Below are 21,369 nucleotides of genomic sequence, written 5' to 3'. Positions count from 1 at the left end.
GTGTTTTTCTCTCCTGTCTTAGACCAGCCTAGTGTGCTGCATCCGGCCCGTTCAGTTCCCACCGCAGCTCCTGCTGTTTTCTCCCTGAAATGATCAAATTAAACGGAGCAGTAATGGGCCCCGCCAAGGCCTCGTATTTGGGGAAGCGCTGCGGTCGTTCCTGAGCGAAGTGACGCTTTGAGAAGGACAAAAACATCTCGCTTGTGATGCAGCTGCAAAACAGGCCACACGCTGTGAGAGAAATGTGCCTCGCTGAGGTGATTAGAAGAGACAATGACAGATTATTAAAGAGAGAGGACACATTTAAAGTTTATTTTTACCCCCATCTGAGAACGTAAAGACAAGAGTGGCTTTATCTTTTCCGAAGGATGTGGCTGTCGTTTATCATGATGTTTATGTAAGGGATAATGTACAGGCAGCCGGTTGTTTTGCAGAAATAAGCCCCGACCGTGTGATCACACTGAATGGGTTTATTTTGCGATAACAGCCGGCTGCTTGTACATTATTCTGCTTATTACACGGCTACCTGCCACATGAGAAAAAAACTGAACATGAAATGTGAATTTGAAATATTTATTAGCTAATTTTTTTACTGAATGTCGACCTTCCGCGAGAAAAGCCATTAACTGTTGGTTTTAAGGTCAGAAACAACGTTCATATGTCAATTGCTGCCTCTAATATGGCAATTTGGTTTAATGATTTGTATATATAATGTCATATATGTTATTAAAAAAATATATTTATATTTAATTTGTTAAAAAAACCTGTCAAAATGATTTGCTGCATCCGGGTTATTGTGTGTTATTAGTTATGAGAGGTTATCTGGGAATAACCAAAGCCATTGAGAGAGAGAGTTCTGCCAACAGAAGTCCAAAACGCTGGAGCATCACGTGATTCATGAAGCCTTCAGATAGAACCAGGAAGTTATGTTTCTCTAAATGACTTTCATCTTTAAACTGGTTAGAAGTTTACCTCAGTTTGTCTGTTTAGTCGTAGCCCCATGCGTAACTAGTAACTTCCATGAACCGCCATTGCTGTGAAAAAACTGTGAGTCAATGGAGTTGACTCTATCTATCAATGGAAATGGGAATAACGACTTGCAAATGTCGCGACTGGCTGATCAGAATCACGCATTCCAACGCACCGTGTAATAATAAGTATTAAAGCCAAGAAGGGACTGCTGTGAGTGTTGGTATTATGTGATTAACTTTATTTTTAACTTTGGACCAATCAGTAATAAACTTTGAGCTAAAATGAATGACCAACAAGAAATCTTACATTGAATCTTTCCTGTAGGTCAGTGGTTAGAGCATTGTGTTAACAATGCAAGGTCCTGGGTTCGATCCCAGGGGATTGCACATATTTAGAGACACATATATAGGATAATGCAATATAAGGATATATATAGGATAATGCAATATAAGTCGTCTGGTAAATGTAAATGTATCTACTTATTATCCCATAGACAAATAATCTGGAAACACAGAACATCACTGAAATCTTTGCAGAATTAGGGACTTCCATCAATCATACAAAGCATATCCCCCTTGTGTTTTTGTTTATGAAATACAGTAATTTTGATAATTTGTGCTTTCACCTAACTGAAGAGTGCAGTATACAAACCTCCATAAAAACTCAGCCCTGAATTTACCGTATATTTCTTATCGATATATTTCCCCCTGCTCTGTCTACTATCTTTAATGGACTGTCTCTCGGAAGCCGTCACAGTAAATTCTGGGATGGATGGGACTGTGAAGGACTCTCATGATGTTGCCTTAGAATTTGGCCAGAACGAGATATCTAAGGCAGAATAAAATGCTGTCTACCGTGTGGAACGGCACGCTGGGAGCAGAGCTTAAATGTGGAAAATCCTTTGGCTTTTTCTAAACCCCTTGATTTTTGACAAGGGACTTTGAATGTCTAATTTGCAGCTTTTAAAAAGCCTGTTGAGCTGGTCAGGAAAAAGCCATGAATGGTGGATTGCTTACTGATGTAAGAGACATTGTTTCTTGTGTAAAACCAAATTTACCCCCTCATTTAAAGGAACAGTTCCCCCAAAAAAGTCTTTACTCACCCTCGAGTTTTTTCAGATCTGTATAAATTTGTTCTGATGAACACAAAAGAATATATTTGGAAGAATGTAGGATGCAAACAGTTCTGGAGTACCATTGTTATTTTTCCTATGACAGAATTTCTATATTTGGCTGAACTGTCCCTTTGATCTGATTCCTTTTGGCACCAACATTTTGAATATTATATAATATTAACGAAGCAATTCATTAATTTTGCCTTTCTATCATCATCTGTTTGAAACAAAAATTGCAGGTTACTTTATGTACCAAGGACATCAAACTGACAAAATCTGACCAAACAGCTCAAAATGGGGTAAGCAGACAATTTTAAACAAAGATTTGCACTTGTTCAATTAATAATTGTGGGATTTTTTTAACCCAAAGAAGTGTCAGCTTTAAAGAAACAGTTCGCCCACACACCAAGTCTCATTGCAGACTGCCATATCAGTTCAAACCCATATGAATTTCTCACATCTATGAAACTCAAAAGAAGATCCTGTCTCTTCAAGATGTGTCATGCTGTGCTTCACGTCAAACGGCTTCAGTTTTTGCATGTCTGATCATAATCATCTTGTTTTTTGGTTTCTCAGCACTCAGCAGTATGATTCACCATCTTTTTTCACTGTATGGAAACAGTACATTCTTCAAAACATCTCTGTAAGTCCTTTACGGAATAAAGAAAGTTTCATATAGTGTGAGGTGCATAAATGATGACACCTCATCTATGGGTGAACTCTACCTTTATCATGTCAGTTTCTTCATCTGTATTTGATAGAGTGCTTAAAATGGTCTTGCCTTTCACTTACTCTGCAACAGGTAATATTCTTTATAAAACGGCTCCAGAGAGTCATTAATTACTGCAGAAAGCCAATTCATATCTAGCCCAGCCGGAATAATGAGAGACAGGGGTAGTCTCATACTCACCGATAATAAATTCATTATTGATACTCCATTTCACCCCTGTCCTGGTCAAGGATACTGCGGTCCAATCATCTCACACCACCATCAGCAGTAGCTTTTCATTGCCATTCTGCCTCCAACTCTATAATCAAGGCAAACACAGATAATTGGTACGGTCTTTAAGGAAAGGTTGTTATTTCAGAGGAAACGTTGCGGTTTGGAATCGAGAGGATGGCGGAACTGACCTAAAGGACAATTATATTGCTCTTTCATGGCTCAGGAGACTTTAAGTTCTGCTGGGAGCTGTTAGTTGTGTTTCGTTTTAGTTTCAGCTTTGTCTTGTGTGTTTCTCTTAAATGTATTTGGGGGACATGAAAATAGATTCAAATGAGGCATTGTTTGGAACTGAATCCCAAATATCAACTTGCTTGTACTGTCGAAACAATTGCGTGTGCACTTGCAATTGATTTACAAAAAAAATTACGAAAAGCCTACAGGCAAATAAGTTGAACATAAAGATGATTGTGTTGCCCAATGATGCTGCTTACATTAAATATCATAATTATTTGAAAAGTATTACGATTTACTGTTTATCGTAGTAAATGTACAATAGGCCTGCGGGCAAAAATAATATGTGTATTTTAGCTATTTATTTATTTATAAAAAATGCATATAGAAATAAAATAAATAAATATTACATACTGTATATACAATTTATTTGTGTACATTATTGAACTGGTTTCTGTATGACTATAGACCGAAGAACGACATCATCTGAAAGAAAAATGCAACACACTTTGTAGTCATAACCCGGAAGTAAGTTCTGCGCTGGTTCCCTCGACTGAAAGCCTATGCATTTTTTTATAAATTGTGATTAAAAAAAGTTTATGCTGTTTACACTTTTTGTCTTTCAAGATTATTTTATATAGCATTTGTTATTTTTGAAGCCTTAATACAATCGGCAGAAGTAAAAAGCCAACATCAGCGTCACCAACATCAAGGCTCAAACAAACTTGATTAAAAACGTGTTCCTAATAAGTCCAGTAATTATTCTGTGAATTAATATCCATCCACGTTTTGTTTACCAGAAACCAAATTTTTGGCATTTAACCAACAACCCATTCATAAAACCCATTGATTTTGGGACGACAGAACCGGAAGCGCTAAAAAGCTTTTGCATACAAAAATACATCATCTCTGCACTATTCTATATAAGCCATTTGAATGGACTCCACCCCTTTTTACACTTGATATAGACACGCCCAAAATTACATATCTATTAACCCTATGGAAAATGACAAGACTCGCACAGCATTCTACATTAGACTACATTCGCAGGTCTGCTTGTATCTTTTGGCACGTTTTTTAAGACTCTAGAGACACATGCGATTACGAGGATCTTTTATGAGAGTCAGGAAACCAAAGCTCTCCGTTTGCATCATTTTATCTCTCTGCCGCAGAAGAAAAAGAGATATTTTTCTTTCTTAAAAGGCCTCTTTTGTTTCGTATTTTGTCATTAGAATTATGAATGAAAAGCTTAACATTCTAATTCATCATACAAGATGGTAACACAAATGCCAGGTGCCAGATTCACATCTACACAGTTCCGAATAGAATTGTGTAAAATACCGTTTTTGACAGTGTTACTATTCATCAGCTGACAAAAAATTATGTCTTCATTTTTGATTTTCATTCTTGTGATGCCTCCTAAGCGGAGTGTTTCCTGGCAGGCGTCGTGCATTTCATTTTAACAATGGAAACACGTGAGGGGTTTGGTCCAGACTGGGATTAAGCTGTGTGTGTCTGAATGGTGCACAATGACAGCAGGCCTGTGTGGTGGATTTACAGTATCAAGCCCATTGTGTGTGTGCGTCTGTGCGCTTGAATATGAGAGAAAATGGTTTATTCAACAGCCTGCATAAATGTTGTTAGTGTGTGTTTGTAGGTGGATGGTTATTTCCTTTTAAAATGAACAGAGGGAAATAAGAGAAAGGAAACTCGCAATACTCCACGGAACAAAAAACACTGACTGAAACGTATGCTGTGCGCATCCCAGCGATTTAATTATGAATGATCCCGGCAGTTCTCCTTCTCCTGACCTGACGTGGCCCTCATAAATATTCTCCCACAAGCGCCCCCATGATCCTCTTCATCTCCTCCATTCCATCCATCTCTGTAACTCTCCAAACTTTAGATTCCCAGAGTAAATGGCGTATAGCAGACATCAACCGAGAGCTCACGAAATATTTAGCATTTCTAAGGATCTAATCCTCTAATAGCATTCGTTTCGAATGCTGGTGCTTAAATTCGCCTGCAGCCTGCTTTTCTCGTGCGATGATTCAAATGAAATGAGATTGGAGAAGCAACAAGACGAGGTGCGAGAAAGGGAGATGCCCGTCACATTTTGAGAATTCAGACAAATCGACTGAAGTCAACAGCTCCGGTGACGGTAAACAAGGGATTTAAATGAGATCAAGAGTACTGCGGCAGCATGACGATAATTACATTACCCAGCTGCTAAACTACGGCTTCAATCGACACATTACTGTTAAACAAACATCATTGCCCACAATCCCATTAAATAAGGATTTTGTATCTTTGACTGGCATGATTCATACTTCCAGTTTTCAGAGTTCAGACAGCAGTGGTTGGGTTTTTGGTGTGAGCATTTTTTTGAATTTGTGAATGATCATTATTTATATGGAATATAACAAAAGCTAAGCGATACTTTTTGTTATATGAATATGTCGTTTTTTTATGTTAGCAATATAAAATTACTGTCACTGTTCCTTGATACATGAAAATCAATTAAGCGACCATTCCAAATTTTCATTTAACTAGCATTTCTAGATGCATTACAAAATCAAACCTCTGGAGTGACATGAAGACATCAAACAGCAATGTGAAAGACTGACAGCATGACAAGACACATGAAAACTGTGATTAAAATCATAAAATATTCTAACTTTTCTAAACACATGTGGAAATATGACTCTGCTTAAAAGTGAATATGACCTTGTTTTCTTTGCAGTATTTGCGGTCTTCATTTTCTGCAGATGAACGATTTTTTTATTTGAGATGTGGTAGAAGTATTGTTAGTAGTTCACAGACCGAAATAAAAACGATTGTTTGACCTGAACAAATACCTTTAAATAGTAAATTCAGAAAAAATAAAGATAAATGCAAATTGAAAATTTGAAAATGCAAGACAATTATATATATTTATAACGATAACTATAATGATAAATATATTACCGTACACACCAACATAAAACGTTACTGTACATTACTGTAAGCTTGCTGCACTTTCACATAAATCCACAATCTCTTTAAATTCGATGTTTCATAGTTATCAGCTGGGGAAAAAATGCTCCTCTGTATTATTATTCTAGTAGGTGTGGTGTGGACTCCGCTATTCTCTTAAAATTATGATATTATATTGTATTGTTATAGTATATACAGTATTTATCATTCTTGGTGTGAACAAGTCTTTACTGTCAGAAGTTAAATATGAATTTTTATTTTAAAAAAAAATCCGGATATGGAATTTGGTGGCCATGTGTGCTTTTCGAATCATCGCAAACATTTTAATGATGTGATTGCACTGCATCTCACTACAGTTCCACATTACAGCCACCTGCACACACATTATTCCAACCCCATTATGCAGGGCAAAATAACCGCATTTGCCAAATGGAAATTCATTTACACTCAATTATCCATCAACAAAAACTGTGAAAATGGTATTTTGATAGAATCCAGCCTTTGCATAGGTTTCAAACGGTATAACCCAGAGTACCACACAGGAATTGCGCATGTGGTACGAATGCCAATATGGATGTGCTTACCGTAACGGCGCGTGTCTGATGTGGGAGGAGGAGTGATTGGCCCATTCCATCATAATCAGACACCCAAAATTCAATTCTGCTCTCCTCTGCGCCTCTCCATCGTGTCAAGACGGCAGATTGTTGTTGATGTATCTCCTCAAGTTAGCTGCTGATGGAATTGTCCTCTGTGGTAACATCTTAATTAGGCGAGAGAGAAAAAAACGAACAACTTCAAAGCAGGGGAATTACATTTAGCATGTATCTGAGGACGCCGTGTACCGGTACGGGGACTCCTAAAATGGATGATTCTCACCGCTAAAACATATCAAAATCCGAGATGCCATTTTGTCTAACTTGATATTCACAGCCTATTTATAAGCTGCATCTGTTTGTGACCTGGCTCTCAATGCCCTGTGTACAAATACAAATACGGCTGCCAGACATTTATCTGGATCCTGAAGTCAAATACGTAACCATGTAAAAAGAAGCAATGGCTTTAAATGCGCATGAATAAAACCATCTCCTCTGAGAGACTTCTTTTACTGTATGTCATCTTCACTTTAACTCTGTAAGTGCACACAGCGCAATTGAACAGCAGTGATATTCAACGACATATCAGATAAGGCCCTAAATCCCTTTTAGCGGCATGTAATTCCTTTGAGAACGTGCTGTTCGGTTTTTATTAAATCTATATTTGGTGTGTTGCCTGCGGACCTAAAGAGAAAATTATGCTCAATTAAATTAGTCATGATGAAACCTCTAATTAGCTGTGTTCCCTGATAAGAGAACCCTATGTGAGATACGCCACTTAACCTCATCTCACCCTCGATGCTGCCAGTCTCGATCCGCCCCAATTCACACGCCGATCGCATCATCAGGGAGGAAACTCCCACGCTGATGGCCAAGCTGAGAGATGTTGCAGAGTGTGTTGAGGGTAAATGATGGGGAATCTCCACCCTTCTTGAGTAAATTTGTGAGGATGTATTCTTAGGTTTAATTATTATTGCTAACCAATAGATTGAATTCAATTTATGATGTGGTGTTACAACCCATAGTTGGGTCAAATATGAACACCTTCTCGGTTAATTCGCAGTTTAGAATCTAAGGTCATACTTTAGTAAACATTTTATTATTAAAAAAAGTGAATTACTAACAAAATATAGAACATGTGCATCTTTAGTGATTGATACGTTTAAAATGGCAAAACATTTTGTTCATACTTCTTATTTAATTGATTTTAGTTGACCTTGCAGGTTGGCATCCTGAACTCGAAAAAAACGTGGTTTATTTCAACTCATGGTTGGGTCTGTGTTCTAGATGCCCCAATAGTTGGGTTTGTCCATATTTTACCCATAACAAACCAGCATTCTTACAGTCTAGGCTTTACGCATTGATAAAAAAATTAATTACTATCAAAATAAAATAAAATATTTTGCATTGTATTAGTAGTGTTTCATATATTTCAAATGGCAAAATAAAGCACAACGCCCTTAGCTGTTATATAATGCACTGTAATTTTATTAAATGGTTATTCCATAAGCGTAGCAAGGTTTCATGAAATAAAATTGTGTTTAGGCTATGTAATGCGGTCAGCCGTTATAAATTGTGGTGTTTTGTAATAGCTTAGAACTCGGGGCAGCCAATCATTATCAAGGACCAAAACTGACCGTTTTAAAAAAATTTTTTTGGTTCGAAATTTTGTTGGTATTTCTCATTGTATTGACTTTAGTTGCCCACCCTAGGTTGGTTTGTATATATTTTACCAAACCATATGCTGAAAAGAAACCAGCATGTTTATAATGTAGGCTTCATGCTTCGATTAGAATCGTATGAATCAAACAAACAAATGTTCAAATAGAAATGTTTCTGTTTCATATATTTAAAATGAAAAAATCAATCTTTTGTCTAAATATTGTTTGTAGTTATATTGTATCGACTTTAGTTGCCAACCCCAGGTTGTGTAAAATATGGACACTTTCTAGCTTATTTTAACCCAACGGTTGGGTTTGTCCATATTTTCCTCAAACACAGGATGAAACAAAGAAAGATCTTTTTTAGTGCAGTAACATTATAGTCCATAATAAATAAAGAATCCCAAATGTTCTTTTATAAATTCTCCAGGATGTTTTGTATTGACCTGGATGAGTTCTTGTAAACACAGACTGCATCATTTTTGTTGTGTGGAAAATCGATTTTTTCCCCTCCAAAACCACGTGCTTCTTTCTCTGACAACAGCTCATTGATCATGAAGGACCTTGCTTGAAAAGACGCTTCATTTCGGGAGAAAAACGACAAACCGTTGTGCAGGTCTTCACAGGAGTGAATGCTGAGCGAATGGGTCTCCATGAGTGAAGTGGATTCATTTATCACCGCTACAAATAGCCTGATAGCACAGCAACACACGGCTAATTAGCCAAAACAGTTTTTCAACAGAAAAACTCTGATTCTAGACCAATGGTCTGACCCAATCTCTATCGAACAGGTGAGGTGATAGTTGGAAAGCTTCACACGCAATGCCCGCTGAAATCTTCCCCGAGGGGTAGAAGATACGCTCCAGTCAGCTCGGTGGGTTTTTTAGAGGTTCTTTCTCTTCAGATTAAAGTCTGGAAAAAGTGCCTCAGGTTTGGTCGACCTCCTGGAGCGTTCATCTTAGCAACCCTAAAGACTACATAGCAGTCACTCTGGCGTCACACATCATTAATGTCAGGAGTACTGTGGGTTGATTCTCAAGCAGCATCATTCTCAAGTGAGACCATCTGGACCTGCTGCTGTTCACGATGACCAGATAGATGTAGATGATGGATTTACACACTATGCAAGACCTTTCTCCATTATCTTTACATTTAACAACTTGCATGAGGCTTCAGGCTTGACATTGTTTTGAATGTCCCATGCAAGGTTCTTTGGCTACGATTTCTCAATGGGCTCTAAAATGACATTGGACAACATTATATTAGCACACCTGCAAACCACTGGCAGGTGTCATTACGTCTGCTTGATCAGACTGTGAACAAAGAAACCAACATAAAAATTCTAATATGAAACTAAACTTAGAGGTTTAACTCAAAGGATAATTTAGTTAAACACATTCTAAAGAATTGGTCATTTTACACTCCACATAAATTGCACATGTGGTCAAATCCCATGTAAAGTCTTCTTTAAAGAATTAGCTTTTTTTGCATTTACCTTTTTATGTTTTTTTTTTGGTAAAACGTTTTTTTCCAAAGCAGCTTACAATGAACTTGCTTGCTAGCTCAATGCTCTACCAGTTGCGCTACAGGAACAACATACGTTGATGACACGTGATCACGTGGAACAAACATGTACAATTCATGTTTTAGTTTTTTTTAAGGACATTTACAATTTCACATATTAATTTGACTTTGACTAAAAATTAGGGATTTGATAATAGGCTCATGGATTGTCTAAGCAGTGCCCTAGGAACCCAGGCAACCACCCTCTACACCCTAACATTATGGCATGTTGCACATTAACTGTGTCTACACGCGCCGTGAAAAAGACAATAGAACACATTAGAACCCATTATTATAAAAAATGTTGCCCACACTGGATGCAGCACGACACAGCAATCCTATTAGAACAAGCTGATTGTGGTGTCGCATTGCGTCCGGTGTAGACGCGATGTTATAGGCAGCAATCTTTAAAAAAATGAAATATCTAGTGTTCATAATGTACTTGTTATACAATAGGGGTGGGAAAAGAATGGATATGGCGATTATCGTGACATTTCAGCCCGCGAGACGTCATCAATACTCTGGCACAAAGTATCGATTTTTTTCACATACAAAAGACCTGTGCTTTTTAGAACGGCAGTACCCATATTTCTTGTGCTGACGCTCCCAGATTACGGATGGTCAGATGAATGGAAATTATACTTCCGGATTTCGTATTGAATCTAAATAAGTAGGCGTGGTTAACTCGGTGTCTGCAAGTTCGAAATACTCTTTTGACCTTGTTTTAGTCTGTAGTTTTGTGATTCGCTCCAGTCCGGCGCTTTCTTTCTCACCCGCAGTGCTCGCAGGTATCTGCCCGTGCATATTAAAAAAGCTCATTCTCACGTATTTCAGATTGTTTTGTAAAGCTTTAATAGTTTTTATAAAGTTCAACTTTAGACGAGCCGAGGAGAAACTTGCGTTGAAATGCGCGATGATGCTTGAGCGCTGTAAAGTGATGGCTGCAAACCCCCGTTTTGGGAGACTCGTGTGGAGTCACCTCAGACTCACAGTCCAAAGAAAGCGCAAGAATAAACAAACCTTAAGACAGAGAGTCGCAACACACTACAAATGCTCATCTAATATATCCATTTTTCCCCCTTCATTTACAGAAGTCGTGATGTATCGTTATTGAATTGCCAAGTGATATATGGATTATCGCAGAATCGGCGCATTGTGATTTATCGGCATTGTGTAGGCAGGGTATCGGGAGGTTCCCGACCCTATTATAGGCTACAATGTTCTGTCTACCGTTGAAATGAGTGCATTTAGCTTTTTACAGCTGCACTCTCTGTTTTGCTGCAAATAGCTGTGTTTTCAATTTATAATGTGGCCAACTGAACCACAGAAGCTCTATTTAGAAGACACCCAACCACATTGAGTTACAGTATGTGTTATGTAAACCTGGAGCAGTATGTAACAGAAGAGCTCAAGGACATATGGAAAATAGAAAATACAGCTCAGGTGAAATATTCTCATTTGACTCTGTGAATTTGTCAAAGTCCCTCGTAAGGAAAGTCGGTTCCTACTGGTAAAGCACGCAGGCAGTTCTTTTTTCCAGACTCTTTTATCCAAAGTGACTTACAATGCTTTCAAGATATACATTTTGTCATTTTGTGTGTTCCCAATTGTGGGATTGTAAGGGTCTTGCCATTGCAGTGATACCAGTTCTACATGAAAATCTATTTCAATTCATGAAAGTACAACTTCAATCTACCCGAGGAAAACTGTGTTGCTATTTTATAGTTCAGGAAAGTGACGGCGTTCTCTGTTAGGTTTCATTTAAGTCTCAGTTGTTTTGCTTTAAGGTGCTTAGGAGAAATAAAAATAGAAGCAAATGAGAAAAACTTTAAGGGTATGGAGGTGTAATGTAGATCTTCATGTAATGTAATGCAATGTAGATTGTAGAGGTAAAATAATCCGCATTTGGGTAAATTCAATATGAAATGTTTGAGTTCATATTGTGATCTTCATTAATATTGACTTTTGATTGCAGACTTGACAAATCTGAGCTCAGTTTGACACATTGCAGAGATCACTTCTGAGACTTTAATGGAGACACTCGAGAGACCTCAGCCTTCAATATATATTTCTAAGACGAATTAAATTGAGCAAAAGTTTCCATTTGCTCACTATTTAACCTCATTGACATCTAGGAATAATTGAGATATTAAAAAGATCTCAGCTTTGATTTTTTTGGGGTATTGGAATGATATCAATTCTGTTGCAAATCATGCAACAAAATGCCAGTCCATCCAATGTGCATGCATGCTCAAATCTATAGACGTAATTGGCACGTGATGTATGCTGTGACTTCCTAATACCACCACATACACCTCTGCAATGTCTATAATAAAAAGATGATTGGATTCAAGTACTGTATAAGACAGAACTACTGTACGGCATTCCCATTTCTCCCTTTCGCATATAGACCAATGGTGTGTCTTATGTCTCTATGGTAAGAAGTAAAAAGGTTCCATCAAAAATAATGAGTGCCATAAGCCAACACATTGGCCCTGTAGATGCACCCTATATGGGCAGCGCGGTTCCACACTTATCTCTGGAGAGCAGTGAAAACAGAAAGATATAGATGATGATGGTCCATGAGCAAAGAGACAATGCAGAGAGAGAGGAACGGAGGGCTATAATTTAAAGCAGAACTTTCTCGCGCAGTGAGTAAAAACAGGAGGCTACAGAGAGCTGTTTGTCTGAGTTTGAAGAGCTAGAGTCTGGCACAGTCTCCCATCATGACTTTTTTTGGTAATGGGATGAGCAGATCCACATGATGATGCTCCAGGGGCCTCTGGCGCCGCCTTGGGGGCCGCAGGGGGCTCCTCCAGGCTCTGCTGTACTCCGCTCAGAACGGCATTACGGGCCCCTTCCCGCCTGCCAGCTAATTGCTGTCCCTGAATAATTTGTCTTTGGTCAGTTGCTGGAAAAGCACCTCATTAGCTGTATCATTTATGGCTCAAATGTTGGGGAAAAAACGAGAGGCCGTATGGGCGAAATTCTCAGAGGGACAAACGAAGACATGCCGCCACTTCTTATTTCATTAGCACCATCTGATTTGCCTTTTTGATTTCTCTCTCTCTTCCTCTCTCATCTCAAGCATCCTTTCATTGCTGTTTTTTTTCTTTTATGTGGTTTAACCACAGCCTTGAATCGCTCACCGCGCAGGCGTAAAATAAACCGTATCCACCTCGACTAATAGATTCATCTCTGGTGCCGCACATCCTATACTGTAATGAAACATGGCGGTCTATTTCTGCTGTGCTTGCTCGAGCAAAATGCATTTAGAGTAATCTGGAACAGAATTGAAAGCACGGTGAGAGATGCTACGCCGGTAAATATAGCCGCTGTGGGATCTAATTAAGAAATGAAGGCCAACGTATAATTTACCACCCAACAATGTGCAATTTCCCCTTCAACCTCCTAAATTGGTGTAAATGATGTCACCCCGATGGCCGACGGCAGGGGTTGATGCCCGGGTTATGAGTCTACAAACCTCGTCTCCCCATCGCACGCTCTCCTCTCTAAACCGTGATCTTAAATTACTGGATCGAAATGAGAACAGGAAGTTTCTCATTTTCTCAAGTTTCTCAAAGGAAGTGAAATTGAGAGTGGTAGATTCTGTAAAGATCGTGGTGTGCTTGTGTGCACAAAAAGCAAAAGAAAAAAACGGCAAGATTTTTTTTAACATGGAATGACATTATAAGATCATTTGTCAGAATAAAATATACAGTAATATAGCCTATTTTGGACTGTTCAGCTAATTTTAATAGAAAAAATGTAAGCAAAATCTTAAAAATATGTCATGGAATTAAAGTTTATAACATTTTATAATTGTTTACGAATAAACTTACAATTTAAATTTAACATTTTATGTTGTAAAAAGACACATTTGTGACATCATTTGCAAAAACAGATAACTCAGTTAAAAAATAAATTGTTTATTCCAATGAGTATCGATCAAACTGCAGTTGAAATGATAACACCAAAAAATACATCTAACTAACACAAGAAAAACATAATTTTATATATTTGTATATGTTATCTTTTTTGCAAATAAACCCTTCATTTATTCTAGTGTAACAGAAATATATGACTTTCTTCTTGACAAATAGTCCCATTTTTCAATATAAAAACATTATGAAAAACCTTGAGCAAGGCATAACAGTGGGGATATGGGTGACTTGTGAAGCATCAAGTATTTTGACCTTTAAAAAACACATCAGATTGGACATCTGAGGGTTTGGGCGAGGGCGGAGATGAGAGGTCCGAGAAACTTGACGTGGCAGCGTGAAAAATCGGGGTTTGGAGGCTGACCGGCGGAGCCACGCTCAGATATTTCTGGGGATGCTAATGACAACAAGCTGCTTTTTAATGTCAGGTCTCAACCTGTGATTGCACACTGGGCTGACTGATGTGGACGTCCTGACAGTTGTAATTATCCCGGTGTCTTCTGTAAGACATGCAGGGGGTTGAATCTGCCTCAATTAGACTGGCTAATGTCTGACGCCACTAACGCTTTTGTGGTTTTGTGAAGGTTGAGAAAGCACTCACAGAAATATTGAAATTTTTATTGCTTAGAGGTCTGTTGTTCGTGGCTTTAAAGAACGGATGGGATTTTCAGTTGTGTTTAATTTGCTTTGTTTTATAGAAAATTTTGTGGGGGAAAACGTACAACGCACAAATCGTTGGTTTACAAACCTTTGTGGGTAGTATAGCTTGAACATTTTGGTCTTAGTTCATATCAATGAATAAACTTTGGTCTGTGGGCTTTTTTATCTTGGCGAAACACAGATTAAGACATTAACATCTTTCCATAAAAAATGTAGAACGGAGAAAAATCAAAAAGTTAATTAATAATGAGAGTAACACAATGATCTCTCTTGTGATCCCACAGGCACACAATCTGTTGGTTATGGCTTTCAAACAGTTGACCGGTCATTAAAACATTTTCAATTTTGAGATTTACATGCTTTAGGAAAGTAAAAGAATATGGCCTTAGTTTATGGCTAGACTTATATGTGCTACTCATTTTCCACTAAGCTCTGTAGGCCTATTTTTTTTTTTGTCGATGATTCAGAGCCACTAATGTGTTCTGCTAAGGTCAGGCCTTCAAACTGTTGCTCTCTCCATTATCTGTGCATCTCTGTGTTTGTGAATATTGTTTGAAAGGACACACTGTTCAGAACTATGTGCACAGCATATTACAATATCCCATGGATTTACACTGGTAGAAGAAGCAGAACCGTATCCAGGTAGCGTCCCCTGCCATATTGTAGCTTTCAAATGACATTCACACATCTGCATGTTCATACGTGTAGTATGTTTTGAGGGTGAGTAAGTGGTGAGCGAATTTTAGGATAACTGTGCTATAAAGGTTAAAACAGCAGGGGTCACACACATCAAACTGTGCATGAAAGGACAGCAGGATTATATGTCATTACACATCACAAAGACACACAGCAGGTGTTCTGAATACAGATCTTCTCAATTCATTTTATATATAATTTGTGTATATAACATTTCAATTCAGAGATTTGTATTCGTGTTCAGAACCAGACAAACCTATCCAAGTATAAAAAGTAAAAAAAAATTATAGACATAAATAATTGTCCACACAATATTTACTTTCGTTACACATCTAACATTTCATTCAACAGACCATTCTGAAGACGTAAACAACGCCGGCCCTGAGGAACTTCTGGTTTCAGTTTGTTTATTTATTTATGAAACAGGAAGTGCTTCTGGACCTATGTTGTTTACATCTTGCAAAATGGCCTATGTAAATGTTTTGTAAATGGTGTACTTTGACTAAATGATGAAGAAAAAAGAGTCGATAAGAGCCCAGAATAGATGGGAACTCCAAACCTATTGTGTGTCGTTGTGTGTATACATATATATATATATATATATATATATATATATATATATATATATATATATATAGAGAGAGAGAGAGAGATAGAGAGAGAGAGAGAGAGAGAGAGAGAGAGAGAGAGAGATAGATAGAGAGAGATACAGTCATGTGTTTACATATTTTCATACAGTATATGGAACATAATGTGACAATACTTTTAAATGAGCTATAATTGATCATTTAAGACATATAAGAAGAAGAATAAAAATGTAATTTTGTTTTTGATTTAGTACTGCCCTGAACAAGCTATTTCACATTACAGCTGTTTACACACAGTATAATCCGAGACAGACAATTGTAACTGATTTAAAAAAATCACAAAACATAAAAGCAGTTTTTATTGATTTTAGGAATCAAGAGTATGTTAACATATGTACTGGATTATATTTCTTAACTTAGTTTTAATTTTGTTGCACTATCTGTAAATATCTGGTATGAAGCTTGTTTAGGGCATGAGTACTAATAAAAAACTGACTTCTATAATAATTTTCTACAATTTCTACTCCAAAAAAAATCCTTAGCTTTGTATACGTAATGTATATTTGAGACCGGTTTTATTGCACTTGTGCTTTTTGTTGTCCTTATGTTGTTCTTATTGCTTCCATTGTTTACCTCAGTTGTAAGTCGCTCTGGATAAAAGCGTCTGCTAAATGACTAAATGTTAATGTAAAATTAAACCTAAGTTTTCAAAATTCCTCTTTTTCTTTTCTTTTTTCTTTTTCTATCAGCTATTCATTTTCCAGATTCTTCAAGGCTTATGTTATCTCGTGACCCAGCTGTACCGTATAATACAGTATATACATGCCTACATATGACAACAAACGCATATGAAGAGTTTATTTCCAAAAAGAAAATATTTCAAAAAACTCAAAAATCATGTTTTTTTTTATTGTGCATTCCAATTAATCAAACAGCAGTTGGTTTTTTTTGATTTCAGTCATAATAACAAAAAATACAGCTAACTAACACAAAACATGATAACATAATAAAAAACATTATGTTTTATTCTTGGAAATAAAGTCTTCATATACATATGTTTTTTTTCCCTCTAAATTTTCTGCTTTCTATACACAATTTCCGTTTTTTTATACTGTATAAGTTAGAAGTCTTTATCTGAAAAGGCTGTGGCACAGTGTTTGCTCTCTTTCTTTTTATATGCATGTCTGTCATTACTGCTTTCCACTGCCAGAATTTTTACCCAATTACCAGAGAGCGCCTCAGTTCCTCTCTCCAATCAGAGCTGCTGATAACAAACATGTCATCATCACACAGCCGTTCATTTGAGAAGCTGTCTGATTTTTTTTCTTTGCTGTCCTTGTTCAAATATTTATATATGCTCTTTATTGCATTGTAATGAAAGTCTCTCTTTTCTTGGGCTACATTTTGTGCATTAGAGATAACACAAAAAAACAGACTGTTCCACAACTGTCAGCCTGTAGCTTGGAGCATTTAAAGAACATGATGAAATAGCCATTTTATCAGAAGTAATTCACACTCGCAACTTTACAAATACATGCAAACCTGTTTTCATCTCGGTGTTTGTGCGGTGTGGATTAAACATTCTCATTAAAGCGCCGCTTATGTTTAACACGCAGAGCTGAATGTAAACAAGCTGTAATTCGTCTCATTAAAGCTTTCCTGTGATGATTTGGTTTTCACCTGCAGTTTCACGTGGCAACAGAGTTGCGCTTCAATAAGACAGACAGCTACGTGATCGTGTAAAACATTACTGTCATTCTTCCAACATGCAAATAATTTTGTCATGTTTATTGTTTAAGCGTAAGGTAAATGTCTAAATGTACTGTATGAGTGAAGGATTTAATGTCCTCAAATACATCTCGTCATTCTCAGGATAAGAAATGAAATGAAATGTATTTTTTTCATTTTTTTCACACAAGGGCGTCACGGTATAGACAGATTTTGTCAATACTGGTATTGACAAGAACCATGATATTGAAAACCATGATTAGCGATATTGTGTTATTTCAACAATTATCGTCTGTATTTTAAATGTGATTCATTTACCATTGAAATATTGTGATAATATTGATATTGTGAATGTTTAAGTAGTAAAAACCTGATATGATGGCCGCCCTATTATCAAACCAAATAGGGATGTTGGGGGGAAACGGTATAGACAATAACCGTGATAAAAATCTACACTAACACTCATATTTAAAATGTGATTAATTGGCCAAAAAAGAGGGAAAAACAAAATAAACAATTGAATTTGACTGAAAGCATTGTTGATTGTAATTGTTTTATTGGACACAATAACCGTGTATTATAGATTTAAAATTGTGAAATCAGAAAATCCAAAATATTGCAGTCGTAAAAACTTAAAACATAAGGGGACCAGACCATAAATATAAGACATTAAAAACAGCTTGGGATTGAATCTTCTGTAACAAAGTTCGGAAAAAAAATATTTAGCATTACACACGAAAGACTAAATGCAGTATCCTGTTCATTGGAGTATATCAGTGGTAAGTTATCGGGACAGAAATAGGGCACGCGCAACACATTTCCTAAGAATGACCCCGTTCGCTTCTTTCCTGTCACACCTAATCATCCACCTCTTCATCACCCCCTTCGCCCCCTCCCTGTTTATGGATTTTACTGGAAATATTGTTCCAGTGTGTACATAAAACAAGCAAAGCAATTAAATCTCGTCATGGAACGCATATCTTTGGTATCCCTTTGACAAGAAATCTCTTGGGCAATCCAAACCTCCATCACAACAAACTGTCAAGTCCATCCCCATGAATCAATCCCCCGCCGTCAAAGTCATCGGTCCCCAAGTGACACACGGCACCATTTGCTTCCTTGTCAATCGGATCAGGTTTTAGTAATGGAGAGAGAAGACAGCTGTTAATAATGCAAAACAAAGCTGCAATGGAGGCTTCTTCATTCAACTTGACAGATTCTGCTCTGATAGTACAAAAGAAACAATGGAGAGGCTGTGAATAATTGTACCATTTCATAATAATAATAGGAATACCGATTTGTTCATTTTATGAAAATTTGTGAGTGCCTATATGCAAATCTGAAGTCACTTAAATGGATGCCAGGGTGTTGCTATGAGGTTGTTAGCAGGTTGCCAGGGCTGTTACTATGTTAGTCACTTAAAATGGTACTTACAATGGCATCTTGCCTAAAAAACTGCTTAACTTGTCATGATTGTGACTTTAATGGTCCCATAGGAAAGAACAACAATACATTCCATTCCATTCCATTTTCTACCGCTTATCCGAACTACCTCGGGTCACGGGGAGCCTGTGCCTATCTCAAGAGTCATCGGGCATCAAGGCAACAACAATACATCTCTTAATTAAATTAAAGGAGCTATTCATTTGCTGTTTTTGAGGCTTTGATTATGTTTTTTGCGTGTTTAACAATGGATGTTCATGTTTCTAATTTCAAAAACGCTTTATATTTCACATATTTCAAGTCTATTGTTCACTGGAGTCCCTCTTCAAACAAAACGATTGAATTTCTTCCGGTTTATATAAAGTCCCTTCTTCTGAAACGCTGTGATTTGTAAAGCTGACCAGGTCTATTGTGATTAGTTCCCCTCATAGAGTGTGTGTGTGAAGATGTCCCACCCATACCATCTTAGCGAGCTTCTGCGGCTGTTGTGATTGGTCGGTGCCCCTCTCAGTGCACGTGTATTCATAAACCTCTAGCATCAAACAGTAGCAATGGCATAAACTTCACTTTATCAGTTAAAAACGTGCGGATCGATCGCGGTGTAACAGAGGTCTGCTAGTGGATGTGCAAACGTCAATCTTTGTTAGAGATCCGAATGTTTTTTTTCCTACTATGGTGAGGGAAATGACACCGGACCAAATGGCATCAGACCGATTATATTAATTAACACTAATAACAGAAGTGTAGTTTTGCCTTTTATATTTGACCTAAGTTTGATAATAAAACAAGCAGATTGACCAGGTGACATTTGCAAGCAGGACCTCAATGGACGTTTCATAGAAGTTTTTAAGAGGTATGCGCACACACAATATCAGTGAATTACACAGAACAGCTTTCTCAGCCGATGTTAAAGTCATGGAAGCCGTTATTTACACACTCGGAATAGTGACATCATGTACCCGGGAAGTAAAGGGCTGTATTCCGATTCCAGCCATTCTATGTATTCCTTGAAAGAATAATTCTGTTAAAGACGATATCTCGCTTAGCACTGAACTTATCAATTTTGCATGTATTGTTTATGCTCTAACAGCAACATCACACACTAACTAAAGGTTGAAAAAGTCTCTCGCATCTCTGATATTTCTTCCAAACAAAAGAGGCAGAAATCTCAGAAATGTCTCCATTAGAGTTTCAGAAGAGATATCAACAGTGTCACAAACTGAGCTCAGATTTAGTCAAATCTGCAATTTAGAAGTCAATATTATTGAAGATCTCAAAATGATCTCAAACATTTCTCATCAATCTACAGTAATTTATACTTCCGTGCTCTTCGTATTTTTTTCTCTTTTTTATTTCTCTATAGCAACTATAGGAGAAACAGCTGAGACTAATTTGACACATAAACGAGACAGACAACTCCATCAAATTTCCTAAACTACAAAAGAGCAGTTGAATACTGTACTTCTTGTAAACCCCTAACCCTGAACAAATGATATTTTATATTGATGCTTTCTATAGTAAGTCTCACTAATAAACAATTCTTCTTGCAAGTATTTTATCTCATTAAGCTAACTGTAAGTAACCTGGCACGTTGAATTCACGTCACCTGTTTTACACCAGCTCCCCACATGGCTGATGCAATCAGATTTGAAGCCAGGACCATCCATTTCATAATCTCAGACACACACATCACTATACTCAGTTGCATTATGGGTATTCGTGCCACAGTGTGATTTTAAGAAACATCCCTGGTCACATGATTTTTACCCTGTGGCTCGGCGCTGTGTGCAGTCAATGTGTTGGAGGTGTAGAAATCTCTCTCCTTTTCTCTCTGGGTGGTTGTGTGTTTATCGGGTTGGTTGCTGCCTCGGTGGTCTATCTTTGCTTAGCGCGATCGTACCAAATTCACAGTCACACATTCAGTGAGTTGGAAATCACAGAAGATGTCAAGCGGAGAGGTTTCAGAGACTCTTAATGAGCTCGCACGCTGTGGAGGTTTTTAAAGCTAAGTCCTTGTCTTTTGCGGTTCATGAGGTTTTTGAGATGGGACTTGCAGTGACTGGAACTCTACTGTACCATAAAGAGCTCACGGTGTGTGCAGTTTATGTGGTGGAATTACACACACGCACACAGTCGCTGGCATCATCCATTTTGCCCTTTTAATGGGGAACCACTGGAAGTCCTGGTCTACTTGAAAGATCCTTGTTTTAGTGTAAGAAGTAAACCCCTTTATTGTCAGATCCGAATCTTATTGATTATAA

The 21,369-nt window shown here is 37.5% G+C and overlaps 1 protein-coding gene across 7 annotated transcripts in view; it reads left to right on the top strand.

Annotated features, from left to right (window-relative positions):
• Positions 1-21,369, top strand: part of LOC130413215 (RNA-binding Raly-like protein) — a 99,436-nt gene that overhangs the window by 28,320 nt on the left and 49,747 nt on the right. The window contains exon 1 of one of the 7 annotated variants that reach the window (XM_056738260.1): positions 2,366-2,385. The exons of the other annotated variants lie outside the window; for them this stretch is intronic. Within the exon in view, the coding sequence (XP_056594238.1) occupies positions 2,381-2,385 (5 nt within the window). The 5' untranslated portion in view covers positions 2,366-2,380. Of the gene's footprint in view, positions 1-2,365; positions 2,386-21,369 lie in introns of those variants that run through there. 7 annotated transcript variants of the gene reach the window in all.

This window comes from Triplophysa dalaica, chromosome 23, assembly GCF_015846415.1.
Source record: "Triplophysa dalaica isolate WHDGS20190420 chromosome 23, ASM1584641v1, whole genome shotgun sequence".
In the NCBI taxonomy this organism is placed as follows: Eukaryota; Metazoa; Chordata; class Actinopteri; order Cypriniformes; family Nemacheilidae; genus Triplophysa; species Triplophysa dalaica.
The sequence above is the reverse complement of the archived record's forward strand: the minus strand, read 5'-3'. Positions and strand labels throughout refer to the sequence as shown.